Source organism: Dreissena polymorpha, chromosome 8 (genome assembly GCF_020536995.1).
Source record: "Dreissena polymorpha isolate Duluth1 chromosome 8, UMN_Dpol_1.0, whole genome shotgun sequence".
Lineage (NCBI taxonomy): Eukaryota > Metazoa > Mollusca > Bivalvia > Myida > Dreissenidae > Dreissena > Dreissena polymorpha.
In genome coordinates, this window is record NC_068362.1 from 72980972 (window position 1) to 73005657 (window position 24686).

The 24686-nt window shown below is 36.2% G+C and overlaps 1 protein-coding gene across 1 annotated transcript in view; it reads right to left on the bottom strand.

The window, feature by feature from the left end:
* LOC127840633 (uncharacterized) overlaps positions 1–24686 on the bottom strand; it is a 317893-nt gene that overhangs the window by 186759 nt on the left and 106448 nt on the right. Inside the window, exons 63-69 of the mRNA XM_052369044.1 lie at positions 19993–20077; positions 15549–15697; positions 14345–14465; positions 13446–13591; positions 11993–12163; positions 10934–11077; positions 13–118 (exon numbers count right to left, since the gene is read on the bottom strand). Of these exons, the coding sequence (XP_052225004.1) occupies positions 13–118; positions 10934–11077; positions 11993–12163; positions 13446–13591; positions 14345–14465; positions 15549–15697; positions 19993–20077 (922 nt within the window). The remainder of the gene's footprint in view (positions 1–12; positions 119–10933; positions 11078–11992; positions 12164–13445; positions 13592–14344; positions 14466–15548; positions 15698–19992; positions 20078–24686) is intronic.

The window sequence follows — 24686 nt, forward strand, 5'->3', positions numbered from 1 at the left end:
TAATCTACTTACCCACATGAAAGCGACTCCAAAGTTACACCGTCCGAAAGCATTGCCAGACTAAGCCCACAGGGTTGCAACTTTCCCAGCAGTGTGGCAGTGTCATTACAGGAAGGCACTAGAAAAAATATCAATATGGGCGGTGCTAAAAATATCAATATGGGCGGTGCTCTGTAAAAAATGGCTTAAAAGCATGTGCGTTAAGTGTCATCCAAGAAAAGCCTGTGCAGTCTTCACCTTTAAATGAAAAATACAATATAAGTGGAAAGAGTTGTCCTGGATTAGCCTGTGCATACTGCAAAGGCTAATCTGGGAGGATACTTTACGCACATGCATAAAATCTCCTTGTCATAGAGACCAGCTCAAATGAATATATACTGCTGCTGTAACAACCTGCCTAATACCCCCACTCTACTTTATTAGCTAGAATAAACTGCTAATGACACTACAGAAGTTATACCCCCACTCTACTTTATCAGCTAGAATAAACTGCTAATAACACTACAAAAGTTATACCCCCACTCTACTTTGTCAGCTAGATTAAACTGATAATAACATTACAAAAAGTAATACCCCAACTCTACTTTGTCAGCTGGATTAAACTGCTACAGAGGAAATGATGATGACATGCTATAAGTTTAAATTTAATATTTCGAGAAATGTGTAAGTCGTTTGCTCCACAAACATTTGTAATATTTTATAAAGATCAACTATCTTACCAACCAACAGACAGAGTGACTCCAATATACATTCATTTGCGGGGGAATAATAATATATCTTTTGAAACCATTTGTACAAATAATATTATTTCTGGTCTATTGATTCAACTATCACACATCATCTTCTTCATCATATTCTTGTTCTTCTCCTTTCTTCTTTTTCCTCTTTCCAATGAAAATCATCATGTTCTTTTTATCTACATTTCAATGTCACTCTGTTATTTTTCAAACTCAATTAACCTTAAATAAAAAGCTTTGTCACAAACAAAACAGCTGTTCCCTATTGGGTAAATGTTGTCGGAGTAAGAACAGAATCTCCATATTAATCTTAAATAAACACCACTGCTTTCAAGAAGTCTAAGTCGAAAACATGGTCAATGTCAAGGTCAACATGAATGTTAACCCTTTAAGCGCTGGAACCGCATTTTGAAGGCCTTTGCAAACAGTTTGGATCCAGATGAGACGCCACAGAGCGTGGCGTCTCATCAGGATCCAAACTGTTTGCTATTCTGATAGTATTCTTTGAAAAAAATCGAAGAAATGGCTAATTTTAGAAATTCAGCAGACGACATTTTAGCAGATGACAAATTTCCCAACATGAATGTTAAATGGGAGTATTGAATCCCTTTAGTAAGAAATGTTGATGTTACACCAACAGTCAATTTGGTTTAACCAATTCTTTAGACCTTCTCAAAAAGTATTATTCCAAAAGTAGGTAAATGGCAAGGTCAAATGATATAAGGGTGATATGGGAGTGTTGATATTGTACAAAGACAACATCCATGCAAGTATGAGAGTTTGTAGGAAGCATTATGCTGCTGCGTAAGTGATAGTGTACAAAGACAACATCTATGCAAGTATAAGAGCTTTGTAGGAAGCATTTCGATGCTGCAGATGTTACACAACATGTATAATTTTGGTCAACCAGATGATGACAGATGAACAAAAGGCGCGATGGACAAACCAATCAAAATATTCCTCTTTAAAAAGTAGTTGCTTAGGAACCTTTTTTTTTATTTCCTCTTGAAGAGCATAGAGCTTGGCATAAAATTGTTTATCCACACACCAAGTCCACCTAGCTTTAGTACTTTTTAGTTATTGCAAAATCCAGATTTAGAAACCAAAGCAACACAAATTTGTGGAAGACAAAAAAAACTGAAAAAACAAAAATATTCCCATTTTGGCCCTCTATCAACACACTGAGATTGTAGTTATGGTATGATCCAGAATTTAGTTTTTCATAATTTCTAAAACTAAAGCAACTTTTGGTGTGACAAATAAACTGAAACAATTAGCATATTCCCAATATAGCCCTATTTGCACACATTCAACAACCTTGCTGAAGTTATGAGGACGCGCAGGATTTAGACTTCAGTTTTCAATTATTTCTATTACCAAATCAACTTAATTTTTCGTCAAACCTAACAACTGAAAAAATTTGAATATTCGCCATATGGCCCATTATCCACATAGAGGTAACATCAACATAGCTTCAGTAAGTTTTCAGTTTGAGCAGGAGCTAGATTTGTGTACAAATAGACACTCTGGTGAAACTGATACTAGACTTAAAATAAAACAAGACCAAAAAGCAACACAAACACATTCACACACACACCAAAGAAAAAAATGAATAAAGAAACATGTAATAGCTTCAAATCCAAGTTTTTAAAGTCAAAGTTATTGATTTAAATAAATGCTTAATCTCAGGCTAAATTTGCATGTAAGCCACCAACACACACAAGTTCAGGGCAAGACCTTTATCCAAACTCTTGTTATTAATCAGAAAGCTGTTGTTCTATTTTAAGTTACAGTGACCTTGACGTGATCCAGTCCTAAAGCAATCACAAGCTTGCTAGGCATGTACGCTTCAGACACACACAACTTCATAATAATTACAAGGGACAAAATTGTCACAAAACCAGGTTTTCATTGTGAAAAAAAAATCTGATAAAGGGAGAAAACTCAAACTGAACTTTTGAAATGAACAAACAAAATTAACCCCCTTTGTAAGTTTGTTTTTAAAAAAATCTATTTTTAGTCGTGGCGACCTTGACATTGGAGATATTGACGTGATTCTTTCGTGCGACACACCGTCCCATGATGGTGAACAAATGTGCCAAATGATTTTAAAATCTCACAATGAATAACATAGTTATGGCCAGGACAAGCTCATTTATGGCCATTTTTGACCTTTGAACTCAAAGTGTGACCTTGACCTTGGAGATATCGACGTAATTATTTTGCGCGACACACCGTCCAATGATGGCGAACAAATGTGCCAAATGATTTTAAAATCTGACAATGAACGACATAGTTATGGCCCGGACAAGCTTGTTCCGCCCGCCCACCAGCCCGCCAGCCAGCCAGCCCGCCAGCCCGCCCGCATTCGCCAATCTAATAACCAGTTTTTTCCTTCGGAAAACCTGGTTAAAAATCATTAAAACAGGATATTTGCGGGGAAAAGTTGTTTAATTTATAAAAACAGAGACCTTGAATTTGACCCACGTGGTCCCATATAGAATCCCAAGCTAGGCTTACATGTGAGCTAGATTTACCTTTTCACAAAATTTCAGCGCACTTTCCGCATCTAAAAAAATCTATAGAATATACACCCTTATTTTTAATTTCAGAAAGTGACCTTGACCATACGCTAGCTTTTCTCACATGAACTCGCATTCTTGGTCTGCATATGAGCAGCCTTCACACAAAAATACAGCTTAATAAATAGATCCATCCAAAGTTATTCACAACCTGTTTTCTCTTTTTCTCTTTTTAGTAGCAATAACTAATCTTGATCTGATTAGCCCCATATGAAACTAAAACAATTTTTTAAAATAAAATTCATTTTAATTATTAAATACTTACCTGCTATCTCATGCTTCTCCTTTCCAAGGGGAAGTAACTCATCCGGATTGTTAACTGGGAATCCGCCACCTCAATACCGTAATACAGGCCAGGTTAAACATAGTGCAATGCAACCTAGCCAAAAATCGGTAACCAACCCTCAATATTCTTTCAATATATATACAAAAATATTAATCAAATAGTGGGGTGGGAGGTGGGACTTACCGATAGCAGGTAAGTATTAAATAATTAAAATGAACTTTATTTAAAAAATTTGTTTTAATGTCATAAATACTGACCTGCTATCTCATGCTGATTGTGCAGCTGCGGTGGGAAGATTCGTATATATTTTCCCAACACAGTAGAACCCATAAACAGGGTTATCAGCTAATGATAGCAAAACCCTAAACAAGGGTAATCAAGTAATCTTCGTTAAATAGGCATTAATTTTGACTTCTCCGACAAGGTAATATGTCTATGTCGTAAAGAAGACACAACCGTTAGTAAAACCATAACAAGCCCAAAAATATACAAATTGTATTGTTGGCACTTCAGAAAACGAAGATAAAAAGATGACAAAGATGGTCGGATTTCTCCAGAAAACAGCTTAGAGCACATCAAAAAGTGGGGTGTGATTTATATATGCCTACAAAATAGACAGAGCTCTTAATTCATGCGATCAGATCCTAATAAGGAATCATTCCTTAGATAGAGATAAGAGTAACTTTCATTAATCGAGGTCTAACCCAGAGAAATAGATGCCGCAGACACATCTCCCCCTTTATTAGGGAAATTAAGAGTGTCTTTTGAGAACCTCGAAAGGACTTCTGACCAACACTGCTGAGATAGAACTTCAAAGCCCCAATCGCCCATAGAAGTTTATCCTCATCTTCATGACTACCAGTTTATGAAAAACTTGGAAACTTGAAGGTTAGAAGCCATATAGAGGACTTGATATTAAGTAAGGAATCCTGGCTGACACAACAAAGTGAAGACGACATTAGATCCAACTGGAAATGGTCATATTCAACAGAAAAAGCATGAATTTCACTTCTCAGTATGGTAAAAGCCATAATAAGAAGGAAACCCGTCTTAAAATTATATTGGAACTGTTAATAAGCCTGACGAAAAAGGTTCATAGGAAGCTTATTAAGCAACCCAATAACACAAGTCAAAACCGCTTAAGAAGGTAAAGGGAACGAAAAACATAGTGTTGAAGTTCCATAGCTTGGATCAGTTCCAAAATAGGTAAGACAGCACAGAGTTGTGATGACTAACACAAAACAAGGTATAATCAAAGCGCTGAAGGCACTGAAGATGTTCGCTATTGCATAATTTAACACGCAATTCATTTTTCAAAATCAATCGCAAGTTTGAAATGAACACACGCCATTCAACTTAAAAAAGTGTGTGTCATAGCGCACGGTTCGAGTTTTGTGTGCACTTTTTATCATCCTTATTATTTCATAGAAATAACTAAGACAAAAAAAAAACAGCATGCTTTTTTGGAAGTTCTGAAAGCAAAGAAATTATGATGAAAATGGTAATGAGAACTTAACTTTTGATTTTTGACACCATATACAAATTCAAAATATACAATAATCTTCGTATCTTGTATATGGAGGAGTAAAAGTATATAAACATTGCTGTTTATGCTTTACTTGTTACCCGAGCAGTTCACACGGTGTCAACAACGCTAACATAAACATAGGTATAGAGCACAAATGCGCTTTTAGGCGAAGCTGTTTCAGTTTTCATCTTAGTGACTTTAACATAACGCCAACAGACACGCATGAAGATTTTCGAATATTTAATAAGCTGATTCGAGATACAACCTCTGAATTTTTGCTACATCACTGCGTATGTGCTCAATTCAAAGGATGTAGCACTGTTCAGTGTAAGAAATTCCGGACTACTCTCTGTATGCTCAAACGACACAAATTGTGGCCCTGTTACAATTAAGCGTTACAATCCATCTCGCAGAATTTCAATTTCGCCTCCAAGATGAGAAAACAATCATTAGCGAAATAGTATAGTGTCACGATAAGAGAAAATCGTTTAATTATCATACCACAATGTTTGCCGTACTTGGTCAGCACGTCTGGAAATCATTCCTTAATGCGTCGATAGGCTGCCATTATTAACAAGTTTGCCATTTTGAATTCAATTTTGTATCAAAAAGCATTGTTTTTAAATGTGGGATTTTCAATTCGCAATGAGATTTGTAATGACCCTCGTCATGCGAAAATGGGTCTTATTCCATATGCGCCCTTCATATAAATAGCCCACTCAGCTATCCCTCCTTCTGGTAAGGAGAAACATAACATATTGAGTGATTTTAAAGCGAACAGCGTCGCCTATGGCCTGACTGCGCAAGAGCACATGTTGGGTTTAACAAACGCTTGCCGAAACGCATAAGACCCATTTTCGCATGACGGCGCTATTGACGTGTGATTTAAATGTGACGAAAGAAAACTGCGTTTAAATCAAATATAAACATACGATATATTTCGATAATGAAGAAAGATACTCATAACAAGGCATATGAGGACACATATGAAGTGCTCTCCCGTAGTATATTTTTTATTTACTCACACTAATGTGTGGTTTGACAATGCTAACACACATTTCATGCGGTGAATATGCAGCTTACAAGTGAAAAACACAACACAATAGTTTAACTTTTGTTTAATTGTATTCAATTATTTAGAAAAGTAAATTGCTAACTTTATTTCAAAGTCGGCGTATACGCCGACTACATTTTTAAAAGACATGTATTGTTATAAATATATTTAATATAATATATTTAGTTGTTTTCGGTTTAACGATTATAAAGCATTTTCGAGGTTGCCTATAGTATGCCTGAGTAATTGATGAACTCATATCCAACTGTCAATGTATTGAGAACTGTGAATATAAACAAGCTAAACCTTCTACTAAGCTTCTACTATTGCGTTGCTAGCACCCGTAAATACAAAAGATCGCCGCTATGTGTTGAGAACCAAGAACGCTTTCCAGAAATACCCGATGTAGTAGCTTCAACGAGGTTATGAAACAGGTCATTCGTATTATTATTATAAATTATTTGTTATATTCGGGTTTAGCGATTATGTTTTTTTTTAGTCTATCGTATCTCTCAATTTACGACCTGTACTACGTCATTGAGTTGTATGTGAGAGCGTAACCTATTGCGTTGTTATCGCCCGTAAACTTTCCTTTGTTTATCGACAGGCGCATCTAATAATAGCCTCATATCATGAATGCCAAAACACCCGCGAAAAAGAACCACGTGACCAAATAGGACCCTAAACGCAAATACCATGCGACTACGACTTTAATTATGTAAGAACGCTCCGCAATTCCTCTGAGGCCGGGGCCTTGTGATTGCTTTTACGTAAAGAATTGACCTCTAACTGAAGTAAGCAAAGGAAACGCAGCACCTAATTGACCCATTCCTTCTATGTGCGAAGGCAGATTGAATTTTACTAATGTATGGTTTGCCTATTATAACACACATTATAATGCGGTAAATATGCGACTAAAAGTAAAAAACACTATAATTAAACTTTTGTTTTTAATTAAGTTATTTAGAAACCAAAATTCCAAACCTTATTTCAAAACAGCGAGACTACATTTTTTAGAGAATATTCTTGTTATATTTAAATGATTTTTAACAGTTTCAGCGATAATGAATCATTTTTATGTTGTCTATCGTATCCCGGTAATAATTGTTGAACTCGTGGTCAACGTGTTAATAATTGAGACCTGTGAATATAAACAAGCGTAACCTTATACTAGTGCGGACTCACCCAGACTCCTCTTTGTTTATCGCCAGCCTCAGATTTATGAATGAGATGAGCGAAAATACTACGTCACGCAGACGCAGCAGAAAGTGGACTATTTTAATCATTCATAAACAATCTCCTCCGCGACACGTGCAATACGATCATTGTTTTTTTAAATTCTTTTCTATAAAACACCATTCGAAACTATTGCATTTAACACGATATTAATATAATGTTTCCATTTGTGAATAAACATCATTGGAGAACTCAAACCTCTTGCATAAATTATACAACTCTTTCTTCGCGCGTAGTGTAAGCGGGAATTGGGCTAATCATACCCAGGCCGTATCGACCTGAATTTTACATCATGCACATTAGATGGTCGCTAAAGCGACCATCTAAAAAGCATAATCTCTATCCTTTGATGAAGAAAAGAACAAATTTCTTATCATCACGAAAAAGATGAGAAAACCCTCTATGTATCTAGCAGAGTGATTAAGGTAATAACTATGCTCTCGAATACCCAGTCAAAAATGAATTTCCATAGAACCTTAATACAGTTCTGATGGAATTGTCCTTGCACAAGTAACAAGGATTGAAACTCTAACATAAAAACGTTCTTCTGTAGAGATAACTAAATAATGGCCTGACATGTAGTGGCACATGTTTGGATCAGTAAAAATATGTCTCTCTGAGATATGATATTTGACCTGTGAAGAAGTTTCCTGAAAATAATTGTACAGGAGACTTTAAAGGTCATATAACCATAATCCCATGGTTCATTAAGAATATTGCATGAAATTCTGGCAAAAACTCAGTTATTCCAAAAACTCAGCAAGAAGGCAAGATATTCCAGTTTACATGTATGTCAAGTGGACGAATGCATAACAATCGCACATCCTGCTGGATCGATTTCTGTGAACAGCATTATTGACGTTGTTCAGCATACCGGTATATACTGCGATCTACGATCGCATAACGCTCATTACTAGCGTTAGATGATAAACAACGTTCTTCGATATACTATGCATCAATTTGTGTACGCCATTGCAAAATCACTGCCGCGCATGCGCAATTACATTTATTTGAACCCAATGGAAAATTAATTCGACAGAAAGAACTGCAAGACAAAACGTCCAACAGGGCGTTGAGACGACCTGGTATGAGTTAGACGATAGAGAAAATTTGTTGTTCTTGCAAAGAACGAATAAGTTACTGATTTCCAGATACAAGGAGTGATAATATGATAACCTCCGTGTATGTAAGTAAACCACGATCAATGTGTGATAGTTGAAACCATCACAAAGGAATCGTGAAAATGTGTTGTAAATGAAAAACAGCTAAACAGAATTTTCGATTTTCAAGATGTAGATGTGCAGGTGATATTCATTAGGATACCACAAAATTGAGAAAATCAAGATACGTTGTTCTATGTGATATTCCCTAACCTTCTCTGCTCACATCTGCATAAGATGTAAGGAAGGTTGTGGTAGAATAAACTATATTCTTGCCAAGATAATCTTCAAGTCTCAACACCACTGAATAGTGGTAAATAAAGAAAAAAAGATGGAATCTGTGTCATTGAATACGCCCGAGATTAATACAATTAACTTAAAAATAAAGCTGAAACGGACGTAAGAAAAGACGTCTCAGCAGAAAGAATGAAGACTGGACCGGTAAATACCGACCGGTGGCCGGAACCATTAGTCAAGGATGGGTGGGGAAAGAAATCACGGCAAGCCGAACTTCCCACTCCCAACACACTTGAAAATTGGTAGATTAATAGAGGTCAAATAGTAATGTTCGACCTCAATGCTTGACTCTGAGACCGCTTCAGACCAGTAGTCTGCATGTAGCCGGTTGAGATAGAAGTAGAAATAACAGATATAGGTATTTCATAATCTTCTAGTATTAGTAGTTCATAACCAGCACCAGAATGGATAGCTGGTCAGGAAAATCAACCATAGACCAAGTCAGCGGAGATGATTTGGTAACCAACTTTCGCCAGTAGAACATCAGTATTGAAAAACACAAAATGTCATGTAGATTGTTGAATCCATAAAATATAGTATTCAATACAATCATAGCCAGGGGTATACAACTAGGTAATGTAGACGATACCCGTGATAATATAAAATTGACCGATGAAAACACAGTGGAATACCGATGATTGGTAACTGGTGACCGAACCTGAAAATACCTGAATATATGAAAAACAAGAGCAAAATATATTCAACCATAAACTGGTCACAGACCAGATTATCATACAGCACATAAAATCATTATTTGACCATAATGAAAATTATAAAAATACTGCCGTAGATCATAAATTAAACAAAAGTTTAATTCAAAACAGATGAAAAATAAAATGACGATCAATTAGATTGTCATACGGAACGTTAAAATAATTATTGCACACAATGGCAAATGATAAACAATCTGTCAATAGGAGAAAACGCTTTCCACGATCTCGTAAGTTTCGTAACACAATAGATGAACATACTTTGCATGTTCTAGCAATGTATTAGAAGAGCACGTTTTGCACGTTCGCGCCTGAAAACACCCAGCATGGTAGAAATAAACCATTGTTTGTGAAAAACAAACATGACTTACCTTTACAAATGAAACAAAATCCATTAAATCCACATAAATTAATCCGAATGAGAAATAAAAAGATAAATAACACAATTGATCTTTTCAAAACCCCAATCAACCAAGTGAAATAAATCGAAACACAATTTTCAATTCAGAGCCGTAAAAGACACGTATACACCTGGTCGATCCGGAAAAAATATTGAGGGTTGGTTACCGATTTTTGGCTAGGTTGCATTGCACTATGTTTAACCTGGCCTGTATTACGGTATTGAGGTGGCGGATTCCCAGTTAACATTCCGGATGAGTTAATTCCCCTTGGAAAGGAGAAGCATGAGATAGCAGGTCAGTATTTATGACATTAAAAGCTAAGTCTGTATGTGATTTACCTGCAAGCAGGTGTCAGAAAAAATATTTCAATGCATACTCAAATTATTAAGAGAAGGCCATTTTTCTATGTTTAGTAACAGTGACCTTTACCTGATATGCCCTAAATACAAGCCCAAGCTTGATCTCAATGAAAGCTTGCTATATCCACAATTTCATCAAGTTTGGTCTAGCAAACAAAAGTTATTGACTAGACACCACATATTTCTTATTTTTCTATGTTTAGAAATAGTTACATTGACCTTCACCCACCTGGCCCCAAATGCAATCCCGAGCTTTGTCTTCTAGTAAATACCTACACAACAATGTTCAGTGCAGAATCTATATCCAAACTAAATTGATTGGTTGGAAACTTCTTTTACTTTTTAGTGACTGTTGCCTTAATTTCGACCCAACATGCCTAAAATACAAATTCAACCTAGGTCTTCATGCAAGGCTTTTTTTATTGAAAGTGTCATGAATATCAGTCAATGTAAACTAAAGTTATCAGCTGGTAGCCAAATGTTTTACGCAGCTCGTCAGCACGCCTGCACACCATACTCCAACATATTAACTAGCATTTCCAACTATGTTGGAAACCGAGTAAATTGCACAAGGTAAACCTACCTTTCAGAGGTTCCAGACATGTGGGGTTCGGCATGGGACAACAACGCTTGTTTCCAGAGCAACTGAGGTCACTACAGCATGCACCAACGTTACTCCAGTCAAAAGAATACACCGGGCAGTCCCCTTCCTTGTCTCTGATTTCATCTTGAAAAACACAATATTCATAGGTCAGTACTATATAAGTTGGAAAAAGTTATTTTGGAAATCAGATTCCATAAGTATTGATTGGAAGTAAATAAATAAAAACTTCATGCATTTTGTTTAAACATATAAACAACAAGACTATTGCCAAGCAATATATGTCCCCTACCAGCTCCACCACTGTCAGAAATTCCAGCATTGTAAAAAAAATGTGTTGTTGTTGCCATACCAACCATATTTTTAGACGTAGGAACAAAATGAAATGACGTGCATAATCTCCATATTGCCATCTATCCATGTTTCAAGTTTCATGAAAAAATATAAAGAACTTTTAAAGTTATCGCAGGATCCAGAAAAACACCATTTTCAGCAGTATTTCTAGTCTATTTGTTGCCATAGCAACCAGAATTTTTGACATAGGAACAAAATGAAATGACGTGCATAATGTCCATATTGCCATCTATCCATGTTTCAAGTTTAATGAAAAAATATTAAGAACTTTTAAAGTTATCGCAGGATCCAGAAAAGTGTGACAGACTGACAGACACACAGAGCGCAAACCATAAGTCCCCTCCGGTGAAACCAGTGGGGACAAAAACCATGGACTCCCAAAAATAAGGTACAATTGTAAAGTCTTAATCTTCCGAATTGTGAAATTTAATGCAGAAAGACTCATGCGAATGAATAAAACTATATGCTGAATTCCAAGAACATTTTTTTAAGAAAAATTTACAAAGAAGCAACTTAACAAACACTTCTATTATCATGTCTGAACCATGATACTTACAATATGGATGGAAGCAACATGCGCTATTTCAACGTGTATAACCAGTAATTGAACTGGTGACAAAGTAAGCGAATATAAGTCAAACTATTGCTATACAAGAAAGACAAGACTAAAACACCTCAAGAACTCACATGGATCTGGGCTATTGTTAACGCATTTCTTGGAGCAGCCATCATGACAGCACAACTTGCCCGCGGGACATTCGTCGTCAAGGACACACTCATTCACCTCACCTCCATTACTGCACGACCGACAGAAGTAGTTCAGCTGAGCCAAGGGGCAAGTACCATTTCTTGAGTTTCCTGAAACACACAATACTATCAATTAGGCCTCGTTGTGGGTAAACTGGGTTTAATGCATGCGCGTAAAGTGTAATCCCAGCTTAACATGTGTAGTCCGGAGGAAAATATTTACCCTGAGTATCCATTGCAGACTGCACAACCTAATCTGGGATGACACTTAGTGCACATGAATTAAGCCAAGTTTGCCCAGTTTAAAAAGCGGACTTGTTCACTGATCTTTCATTATTTTAAACAAATGCTCAATTATATCCAAAAAAGAATCATGAGTAAAAACATGAAGTAACAAATATGTAACAAAGTTAAGGCATCATTTAGTTTGTGTATGCCATTGTGAGATTTACATTGATGTTTGTTTTAAGTTGTATGTCACCTTGACATTTTGATGCTTTTGCCAATAAGGTTATTAAAACTAGTCAGGTGATATGTTCAACCAATCAGAATGTTTGTACATACTGTATCAATATGATTTGATTGAAAAGTTGCCTTGCCTATTTTACACATAAAAACCTCCTATTCCCATACACCCACCATACTGCTGTTATATATATTAATTTTAACAGGTAACGGTGGTTTATTTTGGCACATTAAGAAGATGAATTTATGAACATACTTTGGTTTATACGTTGCATTTATATATTACAAACCAAAATGTGCACTTAACGGGCAATTGTATATGTATATAATTCAAATGTATATATATATTATATACATATACAATTGCCCGTTAAGTGCACATTTTGGTTTGTAATGGCACTATTGATATTTTATGGCATTTTTAATAAATGGTTAATGCCCTTTATCAATCTCAACACAATCTGTTGATTTTTGTCAGGCCTTATTGGTCCCTCATAATGCATAGATATTGTTCAGCCACGGATTAAATCAAGGCTGCACAACCATTTTACTCGGAGTTATCATATGAATGAAATACACAGGTTTTCCAAAAATGCCTACAAAAAGAATGGTTCTTTTTTAGCAAAAAATCTACAAAAACTCATGAACAAAGTTCCTTGTTAAACTGAAAACTGTTTAAAATGCCACATTAATTGTGAAACACCATGCAGTCTATCAGAAGTAATTAAAACACGCTGTAAACAGTGCAGACAAATTTGTATAAGACAGGTATGTCCACACTATTTGCATGGGTATAAAGTGTCACCCGAGATTAGCCTGTGCAGTCCACACAGGCTTCTCAGAGACAACACTTTCCACCTAAACTAGATTTTTGAATAAACCCCTACACACACACAAAACTCACCATTAAGTTATTTCAGCTACTTACGGAAGCAGTTAGCAGCCCCTGTCAAGAAGAACTTCTCGGCTGAATTCACCAGGGCTCGCTTGATTAACATAGGCTTATGGGATATGATACAACTTCCATATTTATCTAACAGGCCAGTGGCGCAGGCTAGAACTTCATTCTTGGAACTGGAAAATATTCAATGTCAAACCCTGCAAACATTTTGATCCAAACGTAGTGTAATTCAATGGAATCATTACCAAACATATAGGCCCTACTCTGTGAAAAAGGGGTTTAATGCATGTGCGTAAAGTGTTGTCCCAGATTAGCCAGTGGAGTATGTACAGCACAGGCAAATCAGGGACGCCACTTTCCACTTTTATTCTATTTTTCGTTTTCGAAGCAAAAATCTAGTTTAGGGGAAAAGTGTTGTCCCTGATTAGCCTGTGTGGGCTGCACAGGTTACTCTGGGATAACACTTAACTCACATGTATTAAACCCCTTTTTCACAGAACACTGGGAATATATTAGTTTAAATGTGAAAATTGTCTGCTTACATGCTATTCATTTCTTTTAATTGAAATTACGCCGATTGTTTGATCCCACCTCATTAATAGCAGTTCTGTTGTTAGATTGTATTGAAAGACAGTATACTCATCTTGAATAATTTTATTGGAGCCCTGCTCTAAGAAAACGCAATTCATGCGCCGCATATTCTGTAGTTCCAGATTAGCCTGAGCTTGTGCAGTCCGCACAGGCGTATCTGGTTTGACCCTTTCCACCTACATTGAGACTTCTTACAAAACAAAAAATACTATAAAAGCCGAAAGTTCCATCCCTGATTAGCCTGTTCAGACTGCCTTGTGCTAATCTGGTACGAAACATTACGCACATATATTAAAACCCCATTTTTCCACCGGCCCATTTGTTGAATATCCTACCTGCAGTTGCTATCATAGTTCAGTTGCCAGAGCTGTTGGTTGCAATTAAAGTATGTGACATCAGCGAGGAGGGACTCATTCACACACAAGTCTCCCCCAGTCTCATAAGTTTCTGTCAGGTCTGCAAAATGTCAATAAGTTAAGGCAATCTATACAAATGTTTTAGTACCTAATATACAAATCGAATTGTATCATATTTACTAAGCCTAATACAGCCTGTATTTTAATAAAACCAAATTTGCTGGACATGCTTGAATTTCAGTTCAAAATATCTTCATTTGAAATAAGTATATTATAACCAAACATTAAATGTGTTATTCTCTTGCAAGAATATTTTAAGCACACACTTTGTAAATGATTGATTTTCTTTTCAAGTAAAAATTCAAGATCTTTATATTTTTCAAAAATATTTAAACATTTTACAAAGTATAGAAAATAAGGTAATATTTAGGACTTTAAGAAAAATGACTTATGTCCAAATAATAGGCAAAACACAAGAATATACGAATCTTGAGACAGTCTGTCAGTGGATGTCAAAATAATGTTCGGTGATGTAGGTTTGTTGAGGGTGTTGACATATAACATCCATGCAAGTATCATAGCTTTCCAGCAAGCAGCATTGATGTCAAGCCTATGTGTCATTTTGGGATCTTCTTAGTCCAGAAGTTGCTAAATATCAAGGTCAGAATGGAATCATGTGATTTGGTTGTGTTGATAGTGTTGCACATCATCCATGCAAGTATCAAAGCTTTACAAATGTTATGAAAAAGCCTTAGATATATGTTTACACAAAACCTAACCTTTTGGAATAACTAAGATTTTTGACCAAAGGAATAAGTCTAAGTAGGTCAAGGTCACTGTCAAATGAGGTCAGGTGGTTTGTTTATTCATTGTGTTTAAAGAGATCACCCATGCAAGTAACAAAGCGTTTTAGAAAATCATTATTGATATAAGAAGCAACTAGTCATTTTGGGTTAACAAAACATTCTGATCTTCTGAATAAATCTTAGTCCAAAAGTAGGTCAAGAACAAAAGCAAGTCAAGTGATGTGGTTGAGCATGCAAGTTTTTTATTAAACATTATTCAGGTCATAAAAACGTGTCATTTTTGTTGTCCTCATACAGACAGACGGAACGAATGCTACATGACATCCAGCATCATCATAATAACCAGGGCATACAAATAACTCACTCAACAAGTTTACCTGTGCAAACTCTACTTAAATTCACCACAGCCGGACCGAAGCTGTTTTCGGATTCCAGAAGAAAAGAGACAATTTGCGAGTACGCGATCTTGTCTGCACAGGTTACATTGACAGAGCGCTTCACGCACAGTAATATCATCTTCATTATGCTGGAACAAAAATGCCAACCATGTTTTAACAAACAAGAACAGTTTTTAAAATCAGTCAAGATAAAATAAGAATACATGTTTTGAGCAAGTTCCACGATGATTGAGCAAACTAGAGCTTATCACAGTAAATGAACAATACTGCCATAGCAGCATGTAGTGACAAGATGTAAAAATGTGACCACCAAGGCAATTTGTTGTTGACAACCGTGATAAAATGTAACATACCACATTGTAAACCTTATTGCCTTGTTATTTTAGAGGAAAATATTATTTAAAGTAATTTTGCTATATAAGTCTATAGAAACTATTGGACCAACTGGGTGTGGCTAGTTATGACCCCTGGGTCATGAATTGATTAAACTAAGAAGTGGGCCAAAATACAAATAGTTGTAGTTTCAGAGAGGTATACTTTGTAAGTCTATAAAAAACAAAAATTTTGTTACAGAAAATCAAAGATGAAAAAAAGGGGAAACATTTGTTAAGTTTTGATATGGGACAATAACAATCGAACATGCACAACTTCATAACATAAGAAACAAGGCTTTTGTCAAGCAATATGGTCCCCTACCGGCTCCACCATTGTCAGAAATTCCACCATTTTCAGATATAAAAAAAATTCGTTGTCATAGCAACCACAATTTTTGACGTAGAAACAAAATGAAATGACGTGCATTATGTCCATATTGCAATCTATCCATGTTGCAAGTTTCATGAAAAAATATTAAGAACTTTTGAAGTTATCGCAGGATCCAGAAAACCACCATTTTCAGCAGTATTATTAGTTATTTGTTGCCATAGCAACCAGAATTTTTGACGTAGGAACAAAATAAAATGACGCGCATAATGTCCATATTGCCATCTATCCGTGTTTCATGAAAAAATATGAAGAACTTTAAAGTTATCGCAGGATCCAGAAAAGTGTGACGGACAGACAGACAGACAGACTGACAGACTGACAGAGAGAGTGCAAACCATAAGTCCCCTCCGGTGAAACCGGTAGGGGACAACAATGCCTGCATGTTTGAATGTTATACATTCAAAAGTGTAGGAAACCATGCGCACTCATGTTTGTGACAGTTCTAATTAAAAAACATAAAATAACTTAGTAGCATTTAATGCAGAACAAACAAGATGCGTTTGTGAAACACAATGTCCCCCTATATGATGTTTGACCTTGTAGGATGACCTTGACCTTGTGAAGGATGACCTTGACCTTGACCTTTCACCACTCAAAATGTGCAGCTCCATGAGATACACATGCATGCCAAATATCAAGTTGCTATCTTCAATATTGCAAAAGTATTCATAAAATAAGCGATTTGGGCCACATATATTTGACCTCTGACCTTCAAGGATGACCTTGACCTCGACCTTTCACCACTCAAAATGTGCAGCTCCATGAGATGCACATGCATGCCAAATATCAAGTTGCTATCTTCAATATTGCAAAAGTATTTATAAAATAAGCGATTTGGGCCACATATATTTGACCTCTGACCTTGAAGGATGACCTTGACCTTGACCTTTCACCACTCAAAATGTGCAGCTCCATGAGATACACATGCATGCCAAATATCAAGTTGCTATCTTCAATATTGCAAAAGTATTCATAAAATGAGCGATTTTGGCCACATATATTTGACCTCTGACCTTGAAGGATGACCTTGACCTTGACCTTTCACCACTCAAAATGTGCAGCTTCATGAGATACACATGCATGCCAAATATGAAGTTGCTTTCTTCAATATAGCAAAAGTTATTGCAAAATGTTAAAGTTGGCGCAAACAGACAGACAGACCAACAGACAGGGCAAAAATAATATGTCCCCCACTATAGTGGGGGACATAAAAATATCACATGTAAATATCATAAAGAACAATGCCAGCACCTTTGAATGTTGTATGTTGAAAATGTAGGAGAAAACCAGAAGAAATGTTTGTGTCTAGTGACAAACAGACAAGCCAGACACACAGGGGGCGGGGGGGGGGGGGGGGGGGGGGGGGGGGGGCAGGGGGCGCAGATAAGCAGGCAGGCGGGCGAGCGATTGTGTCAATAAACAGACAGTGGTCTATAGTGGCTCCAGTATATTCCCCTTTTACTTTGCAATGGGAGTATAAAAATGTGACTGCTATAGTGTTAACATTTTCATGAGCTTGACCTCTTGACAAAGCTTTGATCCCACATGACCCGTTTGTAAACTTCACCAAGATATTATTGAGGCAACTGTTCTGACCAGGTTTCAGAGGATTGGGAAATAATTGTTGCCACCTTTGCGTCCACAAACAAGATATTTTTTTAGTCAGAAAAACAATTCGCCCTAATGCGATGCTTTGATTTTTTTGTGACCTTTGACCTTGAAGGATAACCTTGACCTTTCACCACTCAAAATGTGCAGCTCCATGAGATACACAGGCATGCTTTATATCAAGTTGCTATGTTCAATAATGAAAAGTTATGAAGAAGGTTAAAGTTTTGGTTAAAGTTTTGGGACACACACACACACAGACACATACAATGACAGACCGGCAAAAACAATATACCCCCGATCTTTCGATCCGGGGGCATAATGAAGCCATATATTTGACCTTTGACCTTGAAGGATGACCTTGACCTTGACCTTTCACCAATCAAAATGTGCAGCTCCATGAGATACACATGTATGCAAAATATCAAGTTCAATATTGGAAAAGTTATGAAGCTGGTTCAAGTTTTGGTTAAAGTTAGATGCGTCAGATAAAAGACAATGTTTCTAAATAAAGGAAGCCATATATTTGAAATTTGACCTTGAAGAATGACCTGGACCTTGAGTGGAAAAGTTATGCTCAATGAGATACACATGCATGCCAAATATCAAGTTGCTACATTTAATATTGGAAAAGTTATGAAAAGTTATGAAGAAGGTTACAGTTTTGGTTAAAATTAGATATGTAAGAGAAAAGACAATGATACTAAATAAATGAAACCATATATTTGAAATTTGACCTTGAAGGATAACCTTGACCATGACTGGACAAATTATGAAGAAGGTTAAAGTTTTGGTTAAAGTTAGATGCGTCAGAGAAAAGACAATGTTACTAACTTAACGAAGCCATATATTTGACCTTTGACCTTGAAGGATGACCTTGACCTTGACCTTTCATCACTCAAAATGTGCAGCTCCATGAGATACACATGCATGCCAAATATCAAGTTGCTACGTATAATATTGGAAAAGTTATAAAGATGGTTAAAGTTATGAAGAAGGATAAAGTTTTTGTTAAAGTTAGATGTATAAGAGAAAAGACAATGTTACTAAATAAATGAAGCCATATATTTGAAAATTGACCTTGAAGGATGACCTTGACTGGAAAAGGTATGAAGAAGGTTAAAGTTTTGGTTAAAGTTTGGATATTTTTATTAACCTTTGACCTTGAAGGGTGACCTTGATATTGACCTTTCACCACTCAAAATGTGCACCTCCATGAGATACACATGCATGCCAAATATCAAGTTGCTACGTTCAATATTGCAAAAGTTATGAAGAAGGTTAAAGTATTGGTTAAAGATTTGAATTATTTTATTGACCTTTGACCTTGAAGGATGACCTTGACCTTTCACCACTCAAAATTTGCAGCTCCATGAGATACACATGCATGCCAAATATCAAGTTGCTACATTCAATATTGCAAAAGTAATGAAGAAGGTTAAAGTTTTGGTTAAAGTTTTTAACTTTTTTATTGACCGACCTTGAAGGATGACGTTGACCTTGACCTTTCACCACTAAGAATGTTCAGCTCCATGAGATATACATGCATGCCAAATATCAAGTTGCTACGTTCAATATTGCAAAAGTTATGAAGAAGGTTAAAGTTTCGGTTAATGTTTTGGGATACATATATTTGACCTTTGTCCTTGAAGGATGACCTTGACCTTTCACCACTCAAAATGTGCAGCTCCATGAGATACACATGCATGCCAAATATCAAGTTGCTATGTTCAATATTGCAAAAGTTATGACAAAGGTTAAAGTTTTGGTTAAAGTTTTGGGGCATACACACACACATACAGACACATACAATGACAGACAGGCCAAAAACAATATACTCCTGATCTTTCAATCCGGGGGCATAAAAAATGTTGAGGAGGCATGAAACACCAAGGCCAAAATGTGATCATAAAAGCTGACAGCAAAGCATCTTATTCTCAGGGGAGCTGCAAACGTGGTCACAAAAAATTGTTTGTGAGTGAAATGTTTTAAAAGGTACCATAAAACCAAGTGAGGATTATGCTCTTGAAGACTTTAAAGTATCATTTACCTGCAGGCATCTTGCTGGTAGACTGCCATAGAAAGCATGTTGTCATTGACACATCTAGAGATGTCCAACTGCTTCTGGCAATGATCTAAATGATTCAAAGAGAGGAATTATAATTCAGTGCTTTTTATAGGACGATTACTGCAAATTTTAACAGGCAGAATTACAGCGAGAATATGTGCTGTCTGTAACAGGCAAGCTCTCACCCTCTACAACCCTCTCTGTAACATGAGTACACATGGTATGCAAAAGGAACTAAAAATTTACACAAATTTGAAATTAAGAACCCCTATATAAGACTCCATTGTGATAAATGTTGGTCCTGGTTTTAAAATGAAAGTTTTAAAATCCTCCATAGCTATATTTTAAAGGATAGATTTCCATTCCTCACAAATCACTACCGGGTACTTTTATCATTTGTGCTTTGACAATTTCGAAGAATACATTTACTATTTTGTACAAAATAGCTAAACAGACGCGTGATATGTGCAACACATAGGAGATTACTATAGCTGAGCAGTCCTCGATGAAAACAGGACTTTATTAATTTGCATAATATGTCATCCCTGGTTAGCCTGTAAGGACTAAACTGGATTTTCTCCAACAAGAGATCTCTTTCAAACGAAAACACAAAACATAAAAGCACAAAGTGACTGCAAAGACTAATTTAAGACATTTTATGCACATGCATTTAGCCCTATTTTACAACAGTGTGGCTCAAATATAACTGACATGGAAGCATCTATTAAGAATTTCAACAATGGATGTCATGAGTCCAAAAAGACCAGGTAGCATTCTAGCGACTTTGGACAGAACTAAAAATAACTCAATTTTGTGTCTCTCTATATTGTTCAAATACCTCCCTCAGAATGTTATCTTTTCCAAATGAAAACTATCAGCTTAAAGAGGCCTTTTAACAGATTTTGGCATGTTTTAAGGTTTGTCATGAAATGTTTTATATTGATAAATGTAAACATTGGATATAAAAAGCACCAGTACAAAAACAAGAATAAAATTTAAACAAGAAACAACAAGAGGGCCATGATGGCCCTGTATCGCTCCACTGCTGAAAAAAGGCTGAAACAAATATTCTCTGCATGTGCAAATACTTAAATATAGGCCCTATTTGAGCACAAGTACACTTTTGTGACCCCTGGGCTTGGTCAAATTTTACCCCTGGGGCATAATTTGAGCAAACTTTGTTGAGGACTACTATATCTCACTACATGTACATACAAAATATGGTAGCCCTAGGTCCTAGAGTTAAGGACAAGAATATTTTGAGTTAAGGACAAGAATATTTTAAAAGTTTTTTCACAATAAGCAAGATATAAGCGTATATAATGTTCAATTTTGTGACCCCCGGGTCAGGGTCAAATTCGACCAAAAGGGCATAATTTGAACAAACTTGGTAGAGGACTATAAGATGTTACTTCATACCAAATTTGGTAGCCATAGTCTGAATGGTTTTCAACAAGAAGATTTTTAAAGATTTCACAAAATAGGTGCTTTAAAAGCTTTTTTACAATTTTGTGACCCCCAGGGCAGGGTCAAAAGTGACCCCAGAGGCATTATTGAACAAATTTGGTAGAGATTTATTAGATGTCACTACATACTAAATTTGGTAGCCCTAGGCCCAATGGTTATGGACAAGAGATTTTTAAAGTTTTCACAAAATAGGCCCCATATAAGCAGATGTTCAGTTTTGTGACCCCACGGGCAGGGTCAAATTTGACCCCAGGGGCATAATTTGAACAAACTTGGTAGAAAACTATTAGATGTCACTACATACCAAATTTGGTAGCCCTATGCCTAATGGTTAAGGACAAGAGAATTTTTAAAGTTTTCACAAAATAGGAACTATATTTTAGAAGATAATAATCGATTTTGTGGCCCCCAGGGCAGGGTCAAATTTGACTCCTGGGGCATAATTTGAACAAACTAAGTGGAGGACTATACAATGTCACTACATACCAAATTGTGTACCCTAGGCCTATTGGTTATGGACAAGATTTTTTTTTAAGTTTTCACAAAATAGGCATTATATAAGCATATGTTCAATTGTGTGACCCCGGGGCAGGTTCGAATTTGACCCCAGGGATAAAATTTGAACAACTTTGGTAGAGGACTATAAGATGTCACTACATATCAAATTTGATAGCCCAATGCTGGATGGTTATGGCCAGAAAGATTTTTGAAGTTTTCACAAAATAGGCCTTATATAAGCATAAGTTCAATTTTGTGATCCCCCGGGGCAGGGTCAAATTTGACCCCAGGGGCATAATTTAAACAAACTTGGTAGAGAACTATAAGATTTCACTACATACCAAAATTGGTAGCCCTTGGCCCAATGTTTATGGACAAGAAGATTTTAAAGTTTTCACAAAATAGGCCTTAAATAAGCGTTTGTTCAATTTTGTGACCCTCGGGGCAGGGTCAAATTTGACCCCAGGGGCATAATTTGAACAAACTTGGTAGAGAACTATAAGATGTCACTACATACCAAATTTGGTAGCCCCAGACCCATTGGTTATAGACAATAAGTTTTTAAAGTTTTCACACAATACGCCCTTTATAAGCATATATTAAATTTTGTGACCACCGGGGCAGTTTCAAATTTGACCCCAGGGGCATAATTTGAACAAACTAAGAAGAGAACCATTACATGTCACTACATACCAAATTTGGTAGCCCTATGCCATACCGTTATGGACAAGAGAATTTATGGAAGTTTTCCCACAATAGGCCTTATATAAGCATATGGTCAATTTTGTGACCCTCGGGGCAGGGTCAAACTTGACCTAGGGGCATAATTTGAACAAACTTGGTATAGGACTATAAGATGTCACTACATACCAAATTTGGTAGCCCTAGGCCCAATGTTTATGGACAAGCAGATTTTTTTAAGTTTTCAAAAAATAAGGCCTTTCTTAGCATATATTCAATTTTGTGACCCCTGGGGCAGTTTCAAATTTGACCCCAGGGGCATAATTTGAACAAACTAAGAAGAGAACTATTACATGTCACTACATACCAAATTTGGTAGCCCTATGCCTTACAGTTATGGACAAGAATATTTTAAAAGTTTTCACAAAATAGGCCTTATATAAGCATATGTTCAATTTTGTGACCCTCGGGCAGGGTAAAACTTGACCCCAGGGGCATAATTTGAAAAAACTCTGTAGAGGACTATAAGATGTCACTACATACCAAATTTGGTAGCCCTAGGCCCAATGGTTATGGACAAAAAGATTTTGAAAGTTTTCACAAAATAGGCCTTATATAAGCAAATTATCATTTTTGTGACCCCCCGGGGCAGGGTCAAATTTGACCCAAGCGGCATAATTTGAACAAATTTGAAAGAGGTTCACCCCAGGAACATTCCTGTGAAATTTCATCAGAATTGGACCAGTAGTTTAGGAGAAGATGTTTTAAGGAAAAGTTAATGCATGCACGGCAAACGCACGCACTGACGCACACACGAAGGACACAGGACCATGACATAAGCCCCGCTGGCCTCTGGCCAGTGGAGCTAAAAAGTATTCCTCAACTGGGCTCGAACCAATGACACCTTGAGTACAAGTCTATGGCTTAGACCACTCGGCCATCCACGCTCACACAATGAGTGATGTATTTTATTCTTTGTATAAGCAATCCTCGTAGTATCACAAAATATAAGGAGAACAACATAACTCTCCAAATAATTCAATCGTTTGGCATTGCAACGCTTTATAATTTTCAGGTTTTTAAATCGTCAAAAGATGCATATAATGGATATTTTAGAGCATGGTAAATGTTCAGTACTACTGTTAACTCACACATATCATAACTACAACAAAAATTTTAGAATTTGATAAAAAAAAAAATTAATTTTGTCAATTTACCAAAACGTGAAAAGGCCCCTTAAAGTATTCACTTATGATTTGGGTATAAATAAACAAGTTAATAATTTGTCAACGGTATTCAAAAGATAAAATTTATGTAGAGCTAATACTTCGTCAGAAAGGTATTCAGTTATATTATCAGATATTGTGTAGTTTTACAACTTGATACTTCTTAAGGGCATTGTTTTAGCATTCAATAACATTACGCTGTTTAAAGGCGGTATGTACAAAATGGTGATGTACTTATATGAGCACTCATCTTACATACCATAGTGGACCAGCTGATAAGCCAATCCTCTATGAGTAAGTCAGCCGTCCCAATCGATCAAAGTATTGTAAACAAGGCTTGCACATAATCGATGTATTTTATATCTTTTACATTATGTGTATTTGTATTATTCACGTTTCATTTTACATTAAATCATCAAATGCACGAACATTCACATTATTGTATGACAATCAGTGACATAAGCCATAAACAATGATTCTAGAGAAAAATGCCCCCAGAGAATCCTTATTAAGTAACTTTGAAATTGTTAGATCTATATGAGGCTTATTTGTGTATAATGGTTATGAAGATCAAGAAAAGATCTAGATTCAAAATCATGAAAAAGTATTGAATGTTCATGTGGCTTACTTTAAAATGGTCCAAAATGTTTGGTTTAAATCAAACCATCCAATATGGAATAATTTTGACGCACTCACCTTCTATATGGTAAAAAATTGGACAGTCAAGTATTACAATCAGCTAATATAAATAGGTTTATAATAATGCTATTTTTCGTATAATTGATACTTCTTCAGAGAGCTTTT